The sequence below is a fragment of the Symphodus melops genome (assembly GCF_947650265.1).
Source record: "Symphodus melops genome assembly, chromosome: 2".
NCBI classification, from domain to species: Eukaryota; Metazoa; Chordata; class Actinopteri; order Labriformes; family Labridae; genus Symphodus; species Symphodus melops.
The window spans coordinates 13,556,560-13,572,532 of record NC_136692.1 but is presented as its reverse complement, the minus strand read 5'-3'; the positions used below and the strand labels follow the sequence as shown (position 1 = coordinate 13,572,532).

General features: G+C 39.9%; 1 protein-coding gene across 2 annotated transcripts in view; it reads left to right on the top strand.

Moving 5' to 3' along the window:
* Positions 1-986: 986 nt before the first annotated feature.
* The window catches only part of grin2ab (glutamate receptor, ionotropic, N-methyl D-aspartate 2A, b), a 114,019-nt gene continuing 99,032 nt past the window's right edge, over positions 987-15,973 (top strand). Inside the window, exons 1-3 of one of the 2 annotated variants that reach the window (XM_079338558.1) lie at positions 987-1,656; positions 1,753-2,267; positions 3,077-3,283. In XM_079338558.1, coding sequence (XP_079194684.1) covers positions 2,250-2,267; positions 3,077-3,283 — 225 coding nt within the window. In that variant the 5' untranslated portion in view covers positions 987-1,656; positions 1,753-2,249. Of the gene's footprint in view, positions 2,268-3,076; positions 3,284-15,973 lie in introns of both variants that reach the window. The other variant, XM_079338557.1, reaches the window with a different exon arrangement.

The window sequence follows — 15,973 nt, the reverse complement described above, 5'->3', positions numbered from 1 at the left end:
CCCTATTTCAACAGGACTTCTAATGAGTAAATATCAGGATGAGAGGATTGTGGATGAAATGTGTAAAATACAGGTAAAGCTATAATATTTGGAACCCCAGGATTTTTTAAAATCCTGGATAGAAAGACAGACTATCATTTACAGTTCCTGCTGGCTGTCTCCTTCCCTTTTCTGTCAACGTTATGCAATAGTCTGTTTCTTTTATTCCAAGTCTGGGAGGCTCAGGCTCTGAAGGAGTAGGATATAGAGAACCTCAACAGGTTGGGATTTGTATCCTAGGGATGGAGGAGGAGGAAGAGGAAGAGGAGGGTAGTGAAACGTCTTTTTATAATAAGCCCACTGGTCTGCTCACAGTGAGCTACATTTTTTTTTCTTGTCACAGAGTGTAACTCGGCTTATGACAGCCAGTAGCAGATCCCTGGACGGCTAACATGACCCCATGCAGTATCTACACCATCTGTCTGCAATGGGACACTAAGGCAACGCTCAGGGGGAACGCAAGGGGAGAGGGATGACAAGAGAGAGAGAGAGAGAGAGAGAGAGAGAGAGAGAGAGAGAGAGAGAGAGAGAGAGAGAGGAGGGGAGTGTCAGCTCTCGGAGGAACCCCTGTGCTGCAGTTTTGATCCGCTAATAACGTTTAATTGAGACTTCGTATTCACAAGTGTTGGCTCTATTTTTCTTATCTCACCCGCGCTGACGAGGGAGCATGACAGATTGTAGTCAATAAACGTTTTGATGCATTTCATTTTGAATCCGTACTTTAATTTTGGTAAAAGGGGACTGTGTGTTTAGGGACCTCCAGATTAGGTGAAAATTTTTAACGGATATTGAAATATTTTACGGGAAGCCTACGCAGTGAATGTCCTGAGGAACGGAGGCACCAAGGCGGTGACTTGTTTGACGCTGAAACAGTCGTCACAGCACACACACACACACACACACACACACACACACACTTCCAGAATCGCACAAAAACATCGAGGGAGAGAGGGAGAGAGAGAGAGAGAGAGAGAGAGACGCTTGCAAAAATGCGCGCACGCGGTTTTCGTTTGACGAGATGGCACCAGGTGATGCCATAATCGACGAATGAGGATTCACTGCTGGTGATACCTCTCTCACGTCTTCAATTGAAGCGACTTGCAAAGGAAAGGGAAGACCCGTCTGAGACAGAAATAGATATATTAGTTATAACAACTTCTGAAGTTGGAGTTGTTTTTTTTAAGCGGTAGACATGGCGAAGTCTCCCTAGCGCGCACCCCTCGTATCTCGCCTCATATATTTTTGATATTTCATGATCGGGAGATGAAGCCACCAAAAAAAACCCTACCATTATCCGCATCCCCTTTTCACCACAGTATCATTCTCTCATTCAGGCCCGTTGCTCATATGTTTAATTAACAAGGCTGATGTGTAAGTACCTTCAGCCAGCGAAGCGTGGGCGGACGGGCTGCGGGGTAAAGAGGCTGCCGGAGAATATTTCCTTATTCCTTTCCGGCCCGGGCGCTTGCTCTTTTGCTGTAGCTTCACCTCTATCGGGCGACTTTGAAAGCTGCAAAAATAACTCGACCCCTTTCAACTTCTTCCGAATTGTTTGGTGCGTTTTTTGGAGTGCTTTGCTCGTCGGAGGACGCGTCAGGGGAAAGTAGAGGAACGAGGGTGAGTGAGGAAAAGAGAGGGAAAGAGAGGGAGTGTGCGTCTATGTGAGTATGTTTTGATGTTATTTGTGACGGAATCCCCTCTTCGGTCTCCAAGAATTCGCGAGCGACTCGAGGAGGAGGACAGGAGAGGAGGAGGAGGAGGAGGAGGAGGCGCGCGGACCTGTCCACGAGCCCTCACTGCGGAACGCGCGGGGCTGCCGCTGGAGATTCCAAAATCAACGGTTATTTTGGATTCAAGAGACTAACTCTTCACCGTGCGTCAAAGGCTTTTTCTCCCCCCTTTTCCCGGTCCATCTTTGCCATTAAATGGACGGTGTTTGACGTCTTCAACGAGAGGAATACTACCTTTTTTTTTTCTTTTCTTTCTTTTTTTTTTTTTTAACCGGGGGTGAGGTGCTGGTGTAGAGGGAGGTCTTCCGAGGCAGACAGGTGGATTTATTCGTGGTGTGTTTTGGGGGGGAAATTGGATGGAGGAGAAATTGATGGATTATTTTGACGGAGGACAGTTGTTTGTGTGATTACCACTGCTGCCGAGGGCACCCGAATGGAGTAACAGGCTGCAATGTCATCTCCACCTGGCCGCCTGGAGAGATGTGTCACGGGAATGGGGTGAGTTAGATAAATTAGTATTTTTTTTAATCTTATCTTTAAACAAACTCTCATCTCTCTAAGGGAGGCGCTATAATTGAACAGGTATTTGGGGGTTCTGTGCTTTTATTATCAGCCGAAGACTCACTCTCCCCTTTAAAGTGGAGCAGAGGAGGGGTGACTGGTTGTGCTTTCCCTCTCCGCTCCTCCGTTCGACCGAGTCGCCGACACACAACCTGCTGAATGCCCTACATAGAGGAGCCTGGCACCGGAGAGAGGAGCGTGAGGGGAATACTTGCAGAGGAGCCACAGGCTGTTTTTAACGCGCTCTCTCTCTCCACCCTCTCTCTCTCTCGTCACAAACGCACACACACGGAAAGGTAGCCTATTATAACGTTACAATTTAGGCTCTCTCGCCTTCCACAAACTTGCCTTTAAATTTGACTTGCGTTTTGTACGTCATGCAAGCTTAGCTTCCCATTCAATAAGTCTGTCTCAGCATCTATAGAGGCACAGTTTTGCTCCCACGTATACGCACACAAATAGCCCGTCACACACGCGCGCACACAAAATGAACGTGAACACACGTATTGGATATAGAGCTGGTATTTAATGAAATCCGAGCTGTAAAAAGCTTGAGTCACGAGGACCTTAATGACATTGGGTGATAATGTTTATGGCTCATATTCATAGGCACCAGCTCGAAGGCGCGCTAGTCCTCTTATAGAAAACAGTCAAAGTCAACAAGTCTTCGCTTTTTGTGGGCTCCAGTTCAATAAGCTGAAGCTTTTTTTTTCTTTTCTTTTTTTTCATATTTTCTTGTTTTTCAGATCAAGTTTGAACACTTTTCCTCTGACTTTACTGACTCTGTGAGAAGGCAGCAAAATGTTAGTAAACGGACGGGCCATGGTGGCTGCCTGCATTGGCCCCCATACCACGGCAGAAGAACTCAACATTCATCGCACGGACTCCGAAGAAGAAGGCGCAAAACCTCCACGACCGCAAACCTGCAGCAGCCACGCTTTGTGACACTGAAGGTAAGGACCGCGGCTCAAGGAGGAACACTCCTCCAAAAACGGCTCATGCGCAGCGCAGTACGACGCAAAGCGGCGCTGTTGCATCACATTATGCCTGGTTACTGATGAGAGGCGGTGTAATATATTCATATCTCAAATTACAGTTTTCAGCCTTTGAATGCAGTCACGTTGTAGAAACACATTTTCTTCCGTTTTCCTCCCGCTTTCCGTGCCAAGTCTGACACGAAGTGTTTTCTCCTCTTCCCTGGGACATGGAGGCTATCACACACAAATACCCACGGATGTTACATGGGGGGTAACTATAGGGGCAGGGAAGTCTGACATGACAGGATATAAGGCCCTCATTTACATAATTCTCCAACACACTTAACATTCATGGTGGAGGAGGGATGCCCATCATTTTAATGCTAAGCACTGAATGTGTATTTGTTTACATTTATCATAATCATTTATTATCATGCATGCCATACCAGACTTGTTGTGTTTGATGGAGGGAGCTGCAGAGAGAGGCTGCCGATGTACTCAGCAGTAGCCTATTCTTTTTGAATAGTGGGATGACACAAAAGGAGTTCAACTCTGTAGGGCATAGATGCAATACAGTGGGGAGCAGTGAATGTTTAGAGCTGTTGCTATCTTCATTAATATAAATATCCATGTACAAAGCTGCAATGATTTCTGGGGGTGATGTCTTACCCCCTTTAAAATCTCAACAATAGGTTACAGTAAGCCTGTAATCTATTCACTTTCATTTTTTTGATATCACTGCAGATGTATCCTGCTCAGTTGGGTGTTGCATTTTCATCTTGTGCATTTTTCTATTAAATAGCGACTGAAACAAGGTCAAACATTAAAATAATAAAACATGTTGGAGAAGAATCTCAGTGATGCAATGCATACCGTGTTCTTGAATCCCATTTTTGGCTGCAAAATAACATAATATTGCAATTATATGTCTAGATGCATCTCACCTAGACGTTTCCTCAACCGTTACTTTGTTGGCAAAGCAGGTAGTTCAGAATCCATCGTCTCCAAGCAGCTAGACACTGTAGCTAGAAGTGAGGCAGTGTTGTTGTTCTGCTTCTCTGCAGTTAAGGCTATTTAATCCCTCACATTAAATGAGCTCTTCTCAACATGTTTTCGTGCTGCCTTTAACAATATGGCACTCTTGAGATTTTTTTTTAAAGGCACCTATGTGAAAATGCTGAGCTTCACAAAAAACATTAAGTTCTTGTTTCTATACTAGTAACAACACTCTAAAGGTGCCTTTGTAGTCAGGCTCTGCTATATATATATATATATATATATATATATATATACACACACACACACACACACACACACACACACATATACACACACACACATATATAGTTGAATAGCCAAACATCTTTGTCATCATGTTGTGTTTTGGTTTGTTGCTTGACTTTTAGAGCCAGAGCACGAAATTAGCCCAATATCTACAAATGCCTGCAAGTGACAAAAGGTTAGGAAAGCATTCATGTTGCACTGATTGGCTTACAGAAGCGATTGTAATGATTTTTGATAATAATATTGCATTTTATCTATCAGATTATTGCATTCTGTTTTGTTTGGTTCAGTTAAAGAATATTGTTTTAAATAGAAGGGAAAAAAATAGTCCAAACCTAATGTCCTCCTTACTTCACTCCTGTTTCCATGAACATATAGAGGATTTGAAGTAGGAGTACGCACACAAGATAGCAACAAAGAGCTTAAGAATAATAATTATTAAGACGCTTAAAAAAGAGAAAGCCAAAGAACTTGTGGGTGGAAAATGCGCCTTCTTGCTCTGCGATGTAACTGTTTTTGTCCTCAAATATTGACAGATTCGAGCAATTAATCCCTGTAGCTGCACAGTATTTTTGGTAGGAGAACACTATCCACTGAAGTTGAAAATAAGGTTCATGGTGGTGTGATTCTGCCCAGAACATTAACAGCCAAAGCATGTGAAGCCACCCGGCCTCTGGCATGGCCCTCAGCTTCATCTTTCATCTGCTGAGTGAGTGCTCTCTCAATTATACCTGCTAGTGTGCCTGTTCTGCTCTGCATCAGATAATCTTATCCTGACAAACCTCCACTCCAAAAATGTGGATACCTTTGACTCAGAGTCCAACAAACGTAATCCTTATTTTTTTTTATTTTCCTCTGTTAGAAGAATGTGAGTCTGATGCACTGCCCTCACAGGCGCCGCCATCGTTCATAGGTCAAATGGCGATCGCATGAGGCCCGAGAGGATGAAAATGAGCGTTTTCATTTTTATCTTCCAAGCCATTACAATTGCAAAGGACTGAGTGGCATATGATAATGAGTCATTTGACCCCTGCTGATCTTCTGTATATTGATGTGTGATAGTGCCGCCTCAGACACAAGTTAATAACCCAAAAACCTCTTAAGAACATGCACTGTTTAATCATTTAATCAAAACATAGATGGGGGCTCATTTAATGAGCTAGTGAGCCATAGTGATATTAAGCAGGCCTTGACTGATACAGGTTTTTGAACTGTTCATTTCAGACAGAAGTTGGCAGTAATCAGTTGCTATTAATGCTAAACATAAAAAACATTCAACCATTTCATGCCTCAAAACACAAGTGTTCTATCTTTTACATATAGGTATTGACTTCAAATTATTAAACATCATTTTCTACATTAACAGATAAAAATATGAATTCTAAAAAGTAGATGTTCTTCAATCAATGATCAACTCCCTGCTGATGTTTGGATAAACTCCTATGATGTTGTCTCATATTCATATTTTAACACTGCATTAATGATTTCAGAGATTAGAGATCCACTTTCAGCAGAGAGTCCAACTCTTAACTGATTGGATTTAAGTAATATGATTGCAATTTTTGTCAATTTCAGTTTTTGACACCTGATTTTATAAGAATTTCTTTTTGCTTCAGCTGGGATTTGGAAATCAACATTTACTTTTCGAAGGCAGATGGTTTGAATTCTGTAATTCAGGATGATCTTAATCCTAGTTGAGAGCTGGTCTCAGGGTGGTGAGTTTAGAGCTAGAATAATAACTGTAGCTAAGACACTGCCGCCTTTATATATCTTCAGTATGATTAAAAAAACATTTGATGATTTTCTTTGACTCAGTTAAAACAGTGTTACATCCAAAACGCCAACGGTCGACCACATGAATGGTTGATGATGGATTTTTTACTTTAATTCTATGTGAGGTTGTTTGAATAAATCAATTAAAGTCTTTAATAGATAGATAGATAGATAGATAGATACTTTATTGATCCCGAAGGAAATTCAAGGCATCCAGTAGCAGTATACAGACATGCAGGACACAAGACATTAGTTACAATACACACCCGCTGTCCCCCTCCCCTCTGTATACAAAAATCCCCCAAACAAGATTTAGGAGCCCCTATGTGACTAAGAGTGAACATAATTACAAGTTAAGCCTGTGCAGTTAGCATTAGCATTAGACTTAAACTTATATAGCATAATGCACATAACCTGTGAAGGAGAGAAAAACATGTGCTGGTTAAAAGAGACCTGTAATAATAAACATACAAATTTTTTTGCACTATGTTGGATATTTGTAGACACTCTGCATGTTTCCTTTAACATCTTTTAATATTTTGAAAAAGAAACACTTGTAATCATTTTTGACCTGGCAGAATGCTATTCTTGAAAACGTTGTTGTTCAAAGCATAGCGCGATAAAGGTTAAAGGGAGGTTGGATCATTCGGACATCTACTGGCAGTTTAGTCAAACCTGGTGGTTTTCAAAAGGCTACAGTTATTGTGTGAAGCTCCAGGGGTCTAATTTTTAAAACAGTGCTTCGAATCCACTCTTTAAAGTGAACGTGCACTAAAAAAAGACTAAAAATGGCATGTGCCAAAAAGAATTCAGAATCATATGCACACTCACGCATAATGTTCCCTTTATAAATCATAGTCCACCTGAACATGTGAACATGTGGATCAGCCTTATATTCCATTGTCTACACACCCACGGTTAACCATAAATGGTCAATGCAAAGCCCCTCATGAAGGAAAATATCTCCAAACAAGTCGGCTGATCAAAGCTTTCCAGTGTTGAATTAAAGCAATAACCGTAGATTAGACCAATACAATAAACTAATATTGCATGAATGCTGCAGCAATACAAACTTCTGGTACTTTGGTTTTTGTGTTTGCCGATCTGGTTTTCTAAATCAGTCGTTAAATTACTGTACAGAGCAGGAAACATTGATGTGCAGCATGTGGCGGACTTTTACTTTGATATATTTTTAAATTGAAAACTTAACTAGAATGCTGCTTACATCAGCACACATAAATGAACCTCTCGGTTGGAAGGATTATGATTTTAAGGATCTGGAAGTTAAGTTTAATAGTTCAATAAAATGAAATGTGTGAGAGGCATTTTCCCTGCTTCCAAAATATACATATTCATGGTTAGGAGATTTCGGTTATCAGGTTTGTTTTTATCAATGATACACTTTGTGTAGGAAGTGGTGTAGTAGGTGAGGCCTATACTTTAGAAACAGGTGGTTGTACACAGTCGCTCCAAACATGAAAACAAACCTGGCAAGGAGTAGGCAAAGAAGCCCTGAAATTAAACACTTGGAAGAGAGGAATGAACAAGGGGTAGAACAAAGGCAATCTGGTTGGGGAGCAGAGAAAAAAAGACTTCAACATGGCTGACCAAAGATGCTCTGGACAATTCATTCAGATCCCCACAGTTCGGTCTGCAAGTGAACAGCAGAACCAGAACCAATACCAGAAATGTAACAGAGCAGCCTGCTGTAGTTTGCAGCTGCAGACGTACTGTAGACAAACTCTGTTACAGAGCCCTGAGTTCAGTTACTGGATGTTACTCCAATTCTCTGAGTACCTCTGAGAGGCTTCACTGTTGGTTTGGAAACAAATACTGTTATTGATTCAGCTTTTCATATTTCAGTCAGTTGTACTCACATTTTAAAAAAAAAGGCTGTTAAGGTTTATTTGACTACCTGTTTTATTATTTGTGTTCAATTTACAACTGAAGATAATTTTTATTGAAATGTTGTTTTTACAACAGCTCAAAAAACAGGTGCATAATTATCCAAAATATCCAAAAATGTTAAAAAGTCAAAACAACATTTACATAATTAAATACAAATAAAGCAAGAAAAATACAATAGATATAAAATAATTGGCAATTAGTGTAAACATGTTCAAGACAGAGGACATTTCCTATTAAAGAAACACACATGGTGAAGCATTATTAGAGTCAGGTAGTGGCACTGTTGAAAAGTCTGACTGCAGATGGTATGAACAGCCTGCGGTAAAATTAACTTTTAGACCAGTATGCCGGTGTTGCTTGTGAAGTGCAATTTTAACAGCAACATGTGTGCTTAGTTTTGCGACATTACATCACAAGTTGAGCAGCGTCTGCCTGTGTTAAAAACGGTTATTGCCGTGTTTATATATCATCAGAGTAGCAATTAAAAGTATTTCCTCAAGGCAGAGGTTCATCTGATGAGGACAAGTGGGATCTCAATCTTTCTCCTATTGATTGTTCTGACTTGCTATGGTGGCTAAGATAATGTTAACTGGGATTAGCTTTACGGTGAGCTTGCTGGTATCATCAGCAACGATATTTAAATAAAACTAAAGAGACAACAAGAAAAATGTCAATGTTCAGAGTACATGAAAAGTGCCAAGAGAAATGTATACTGTAAATCCGTTTGATAACATCGAAATGTTAAACATATGTCTGTCTGTAAATGTCATAAAGTATCACAACCGGCATTAAAGGATGTATTGATATCAGGGGGGTGATAGACAGGTGTGAGAGACGAGTGGTACGTGTTGCTTCCCCCCTGACCGCCTGCAATTGATCATGGCAGCTGCTGCTGACCCCATGCCACGAGCAACACTGGCATTCTGCTGCTCTCGGATTGGCATCCAACATGACAATTTCTGATACCAGTGCTGCTTCAGCAACACCCTTGATCCTTTATGACGTTATAGCGACCAATTATATGTGATGGTAAAGAAGCAGCAATTAGGCCACACAATTAAGTTTTGTTTCAGTGAAACAGATCTTGTTTTAGTTCAGTCATATTGAATTGATTTACGTTAACTCCAAGGACTCAAGGGCTCTAATGTTTGCATCATGCAATTCAAACCCGACTGCGCAAAAGACATAACAAAAACAAACAGCGAATGCTGTCATTACATGTTAATGTAGGAAGGCACAGGCGATCCCTTTCTATCAGATGTTAACATATAGAATACAGAATTGAAGTGCACTTGCTCAAAAAGTTATCATCAGCTGCATACACAATGAATGGGTAGTAAAAGCCCCGCTTATTTTTACCTGATTATTCCGATTTGATGACTAAAAACTGCCCTCCCATAATGCAGATGTGCTTAACTTGGGTTTTGTGACGGGGCTGTATCTACTCCTAGCCCCCGTGTCGAGCCATACATTGATGAGATGAATACAGACTCATCCAGAACACTCCAAAAAACCCTCATCCATGATCTAAGAGGAACACACAGATTTATGGAATAATTATTTTTATTATTATTAAATTTAAATTTATTATTATTTTAGAAAAACCTTCAACATAACACATATTGAAGGGATCTGTTAATGTTAATATTGATTTTAAAACCCGAGTTGTGTTTTAAAAGTGAAGAACAACCTCAATATTGACAGTCAGTGGTCATTGTTAAGAAGAGAAAGCCACAGATGTGCTTTCCTTTGATGTTGGGGCTTATCTTCCAGTTAAAAGCTTCAGGCTTTCAAGATGCTGGCTGTTTCATTTTGGACTGTAACACCCCCCACTGTGCCTATTTGAATAGTGTGCTTTTGAAATGAGCTTGATTAGAATTAGGAATAACACATGGCTTTTTGGAGAGAGAACAGTTTCAGCTTCTGAAGACACGTAGTTGACAGTAGATAAAAAAAAAAGAGTCTTAGCTGGTGCTCCAGTGTGGTCAGCCTGCCCTGTCATGTTGGCCAACACCTAGAACCCATATTCCAATTTTATGCTTTTACAGACACCAGCTTTTCTTCAGACTGATACAACAATGTCCTTGTTAAGTCAGTCGTCGCGATTTTAAATCCTATCTGATTCAGTATTTAATGGCTACGAGAAACATAAGTGCATCTACTTTCCCCCATTCAAGGGAACCACTGTCAGCGGAGATCTCTCTGATTCCTTAAGAGATGGCTGCCTCTCAGTTAAATGTATTAAATATGTCATATACATACATCAATGTCGTGTGGATCAAAAATTTTCCACCGATGAAATAAAAAAGCTTTTTGCGGTCTGAGCAGTGTGCAGACCTTTCTTCCTTTTCTCTGCACTTAGAACAGTGCTTTTCTTGTCTTGCATTTGCCTTGACATGTGCACACTTGTTTTCTATTGTTTTGCATCTATTTTTCTAATTAGCTCAGTATTTCACTGAGATGTGTTATTTTTTTTAATGAATCAAACATTATTGTACCAGAAGAAGTAATGCACAGTAGGATTGTCTTTAAATAGCTGCACAGTTCTGTTGGACTGTAGCAGCGGCATGAAGGTTCCAAAAGCGAGTGAAAAAATGAAGTTATTGTAATCTCTCGATAAGCTCGCAGCTACATTACACAAAAGAAAGTCTGGCATTATGTGCTCAGTACTCACTCTGCCAATGATGTTGAGTCCATGTGGAATATCACCAGCTTGCTGTGGGATAAGTAAATTCACTTTATCAACCCCCCCAAACCCCCATAATATTTTTCTTGTGAAAATAGAAGTTCCTAAAAACTCACATTCAGTGGATTTAAATGTTTTAAACTATCTTTTTTTAAAGTTTTTTTAAAGAGTGTTGTAAAAGGATTTTCTCTTTCGATGTTTATGAGGAGTGGGGATTTTCTTTTTTTTTAGCAGATTCAAGAGCTACTGGCCAAAGACATGCACATGCTTTGTGTTGGCAGACATTTCAGTTTTGTAAAGCTGGTACAATATAAACCCCTAATGTGTGTTTGTATACGTTTCAATGCAGTTTTTTTTAGAAAGCAATTTGACAACATGATCTGCCTTAGACAAAATTAATTATACATGAAAATAAGATTAAATATCCTGCCATGTTTATAAAGTCCTACTTTGTTTCTCGTGTCTTATTAACTAGGGCTGGGTATTGTCAGGGACCTCACGAAACAATTCAAATCATTATACATGGCTCATGATGCTTTTCAACATACTTGGCATAACTCAAAACAATTTACTGAAACATTCAAAGCAGAGCCAAGAATACATAAAAAAGTATTCAAAACTATTTAATGCTACTAATTTTACTGTTATCACATGCTGGTGTTGAGAGAACCCTTTGGTTAAAATTTAAAAATAAAAATAAAAATTGCCATGGTAAAGACAATGTACAGTGGATACGGAAAGCACTCCATCTTGACAGAATAAAAACAGAAATGTAGAACTGTTTGCTAATTTATGAAAAAAGAAAAAAAAAAGTGAAATATCACATGGTCATAAGTATTCAGACCCTTTGCTCAGAATTGAGTAGAAGCACTATTTTGAGCTAGTACAGCCATGACTCTTCTTGGGAATGATACAAAACGTTTTTCACACCTGGATTTGGGGATCCTCTGCAATTCTTCCTTGCAGATCCTCTCCTGTTCTGTCAGGTTGGACGGTAAACATTGGTGGAAAGCCATTTTTAGGTCCATCCAGAGATGCTCAATCGGGTTTAGGTCAGGACTGGGCCAGTCGAGAAAGGTCACAGAGTTGTTCCGAAGCCACTCCTTTGTTATTTTAGCTGTGTGCTTCAGGTCATTGTCTTGTTGGAAGGTGAACCTTCAGCCCAGTCTGAGGTCCTGAGCACTCTGAATAGGTTTTCTTCCAGGATTTCACTGTACTTGGCCACATTTATCTTTCCTTCAATTGCAACCAGTCGTCCTGTCCCTGCAGCTGAAAAACACCCCCATAGCATGATGCTGCCCCCACCATGTTTCACTGTTGGGATTGTATTGGGCAGGTGATGAGCAGTGCCTGGTTTTCTCTACACATACCACTTTGAATTAATGCCAAAAAGTAAAATCTTTGTCTCATCAGACCAGAGAACCCACAGAATGCTGGTGCTGAAGAAGTCAATGAACACAAACCAGTTCATTTCTGTTGACATTAACCAAAGGCATAATGTGGATAAAAAGAGGGTTTAAATCTATCTGCACAGACCCTGGCCTCTCTATTTTGAGTTTTCTCATCATGTTGCTGTGTTTGGGACATTTATGTGATCCTGTCATTTTGCAGTGCTTCAGAGCTCACATAACACTCCCTTCTAGAGCACTGATGAGGTGCCCTTGAGCAAGGCACCAAACCCACACAAGCTCAGGGGGTGCTTCCAGTGGGGGCTGCCGTCGCACTGTGACATCTCTCCATTAATGCTTGTGCCTGTGTATGATTCAGGTGTGTGAGAAGCTACAGAATTAGAAAGTATATAAACTAAAATAAATAAAAAGGACAAATGCCGGTATTTGCCATTAACTGTCAATATTAATGGAAGCAGACTGAGTGGCATCACCCACCTGTCACTGAAGTGGGCTCAGGAGGCTCATTAGCAGCAGCCGCCATGCCGGAAATCCTGTCTCAGCCTAACTTTCAGACAACCTAATGACCGGCTAAAAGCTGGAGCAGAGGAGGGTTTTAAGCTATCTGACAAACTGTTGCACTGGGCGCGGCCCAACTGTCAATCATGTTGGTTAAGCTCCTTACTATGGATAAGACGTATATTGTTCATAAAATCAAAACAGATGCGTGATAAAAAAAAATTCAACCCCCCATACAGGCTAACAATAACTAATCACACCTATTTCATTTTTTGGTGTGTAAGTGAATTCTGGTTCCTGGAGCTAGCCACATGCGGACTCTTGACTATCCGCTGGACTTCAGACTGTCCATGTCTGCCTGTGTGATCTGGGTGTTGTGTGTTTCACAGAATCCCCAAATACTAATCTTCCTAACAGGTGTACATGGAGCCTCACTGATCTCTTTGTAAGCTAGCTACTATGGCTACCTGACACTGCTTGTGCTCTCTACAACAGACCTGTTCTGTAAGCCAGGGTGTTAAAAGATCAAACACGCCCACCTTTGTAAATTCTGTAGTTAGCAATTTAAAGTTTGCTCCATACATCATTGTCACAGCCTGCTGTCAGCTGTCACTAACAGGAGAGTGATGTTCCTGTCTGATGCAAATATCAATAGGAGTAAAATGTTTGATGAATGCAAAATACAACAAAAAAAAGAAGACTACCCAAGGGCAGGTCTACAGACATTGGCGTGCTTATGAGAAAATGATGAAATATAAATTCAGTTTTTGGAGCAATGATCTAAGAGTGGTTTGAGTTTGTGTCTCCAAGAGTGGAGTGTTTTCAAAATTAAGCAGTTTAATCCATTATTGATTTGGTAAAAGCCAGGCATGTTCACTGAGACTGCTGTTACTGTGTTTTTTTTCTGTAGACAAAGGTCTCTTGCTCGTCTCCAATTTGCACAAAACACAACACCTCAGAGACTTCCTGGAGCATCGACTCTGCTTTTATTGATTCTGCTGTTGATTTTTGTGTTATTCTTTCGTGTTTTTAAAACACATTGTAGCTGTGGTTTGAAAATTGCTGTATAGAACTTGTTACATTTAATTGCAATTTAAAAAAAAATTCTGTTTAAATTGGTGCACAATGGTACTTTAACCCTGACCACCAATATTTAGACTCACCTGCATACCTTTGTTTCGACAAAGAGCCAGTAAATCATTGTGTGGTATTGCACAACTGTGAAAACAACAAATTACATTGTAAAATTGATTCAATGCTGCTTATTTTTTGGGATACAGAGGAACACATAGATAGAAATACGTCTGATAGAAATACAGCTAATACGTATGTTGCTATAGTTTTTCAGTCATCTTTAAATCAAATTATATTTCAATTGGACCGCAATCACTGTATGATTCTCAGCATTATGAGCATTATGTCTGTTTACATTCATGGATCCTCACAGTCCAGGCAGACAAATCTGCCAGACAGAAAGATGCAGAGGCCACAATCTTCTTATATTACCTCAGGTATAACAGCGCTTTCAACGCTGGTGACAGGTGCAGTCTCAACCAGACAGGACATCTGGTGACGTGGGAACATTTGAAGCCCCTGTCTCCTCCTGCCAAGTGCAGTTTTGAATGGCACTGAGCAACACGTCAAAACGCATATGCTGACCAGAAACTGGTGCCCAGAAATGTATGTTCAAAAATAGATCCCATGTTTGCTGGCTTTGTTAAGGTTATCATAAAATGTACAACTGCAGTAAAATCTTTATTATTTTATACAGCATATTTTCTGTCTGTTAATTTGTAATGTCAGTTTGCTTTAAATCACACAGGAGGTTTCCTTTATGTAATGACTGCATTAAACCATGACAGAATCAGTGTAGGACAAAGTCACAATGCAGTGTCACTGCTGAAGAACAGTGAAAGGATGGAATAATGATCTTGTTTCAGCTCTAACAGGCAAAAGTCATTTGGCTATCAAAGCCTTAATTTATGGTCATCTTGAGTATGAAGGATCCAGCAATCTTCATAAAATCTCAAAATATATTGTTCCATAGTTTCATAATTTAAAAGGGATAGAATTTGTTTAATATTCAAAAGATTGATTGTTTTATTGTTATTATTAGTACATTGTTGGCAACACTGGTGCTGCTTTGTAGTTTAATATTAGTTTTTTTACACAAGATGTGTTGAAGTATTATTTGTCTGACATATTCAACTCCAAATTGGATGCAGCAAAGTTAGTATTTATTCATTCAGAACACAGAATTCCCATACGGAATGATCCATTGTGAACGGGATTTTTCCTGCATATGAAATTACGAAACAGCAGCCATCGTAACATATTGTATCACCCTCGGCTCCCATCAAAGTCTGTGGAGTGTTTTCAGGGAAAACCAAAGTTTCTCTTGCGTGAAACTCTTTTAAATTTCCTTGTTGCTGAAATGTGCTACATGTATATAAATAGAATTGAATGTCCAGCTGCAATTATTCAATTCAATTCAAAAACTGTATTTGTCCCGGGCGGGGGGACAAGGATTGAGACAGAGACACTGCAAGGGAGGACGTACTTACGATCTCTGATATCTGAATATCTGAATTCACATTCAGCCTGTGAAGGACTCGTTCATATGAGACAGATTCAGTCAACATTCATTTCTGTTAACAGAGGTTTCAGACTGCAGTTGATTTAAAAAAAAAAAAAAGAAGCAATTAATCTTGAGTCAACACTCGGCTTCACGATTTAGTGTCCTGTTTGGGTTTTATGCACTTAAATCCTAATGCAAAGGATCTCTCTCTCTCTCTCTCTCTCTCTCTCTCCATTGCACTGCCAGCGCATAATTAATAATTATTTATTAAATATTTAGTGCCCTCATGTCTTAGTTGAAGCATGTTCGCGTACATATCTTCGACATGCCAACATAGGCGAGAAGAATACTTGTTGACGATAAACAAATAAATGGAAAACTTGTTATTTGCCAAACATAGTAACTGAGGCAGAGAGAGGGACAAATAGGTAAGTATTTATAGTTAGACTTTCTCCATTTTGTCACAAACGAAAACAAAAAAGTGAGTCCCTCTTCTAGTTAAAGTTAACATATTCATAATCCTGTAACGT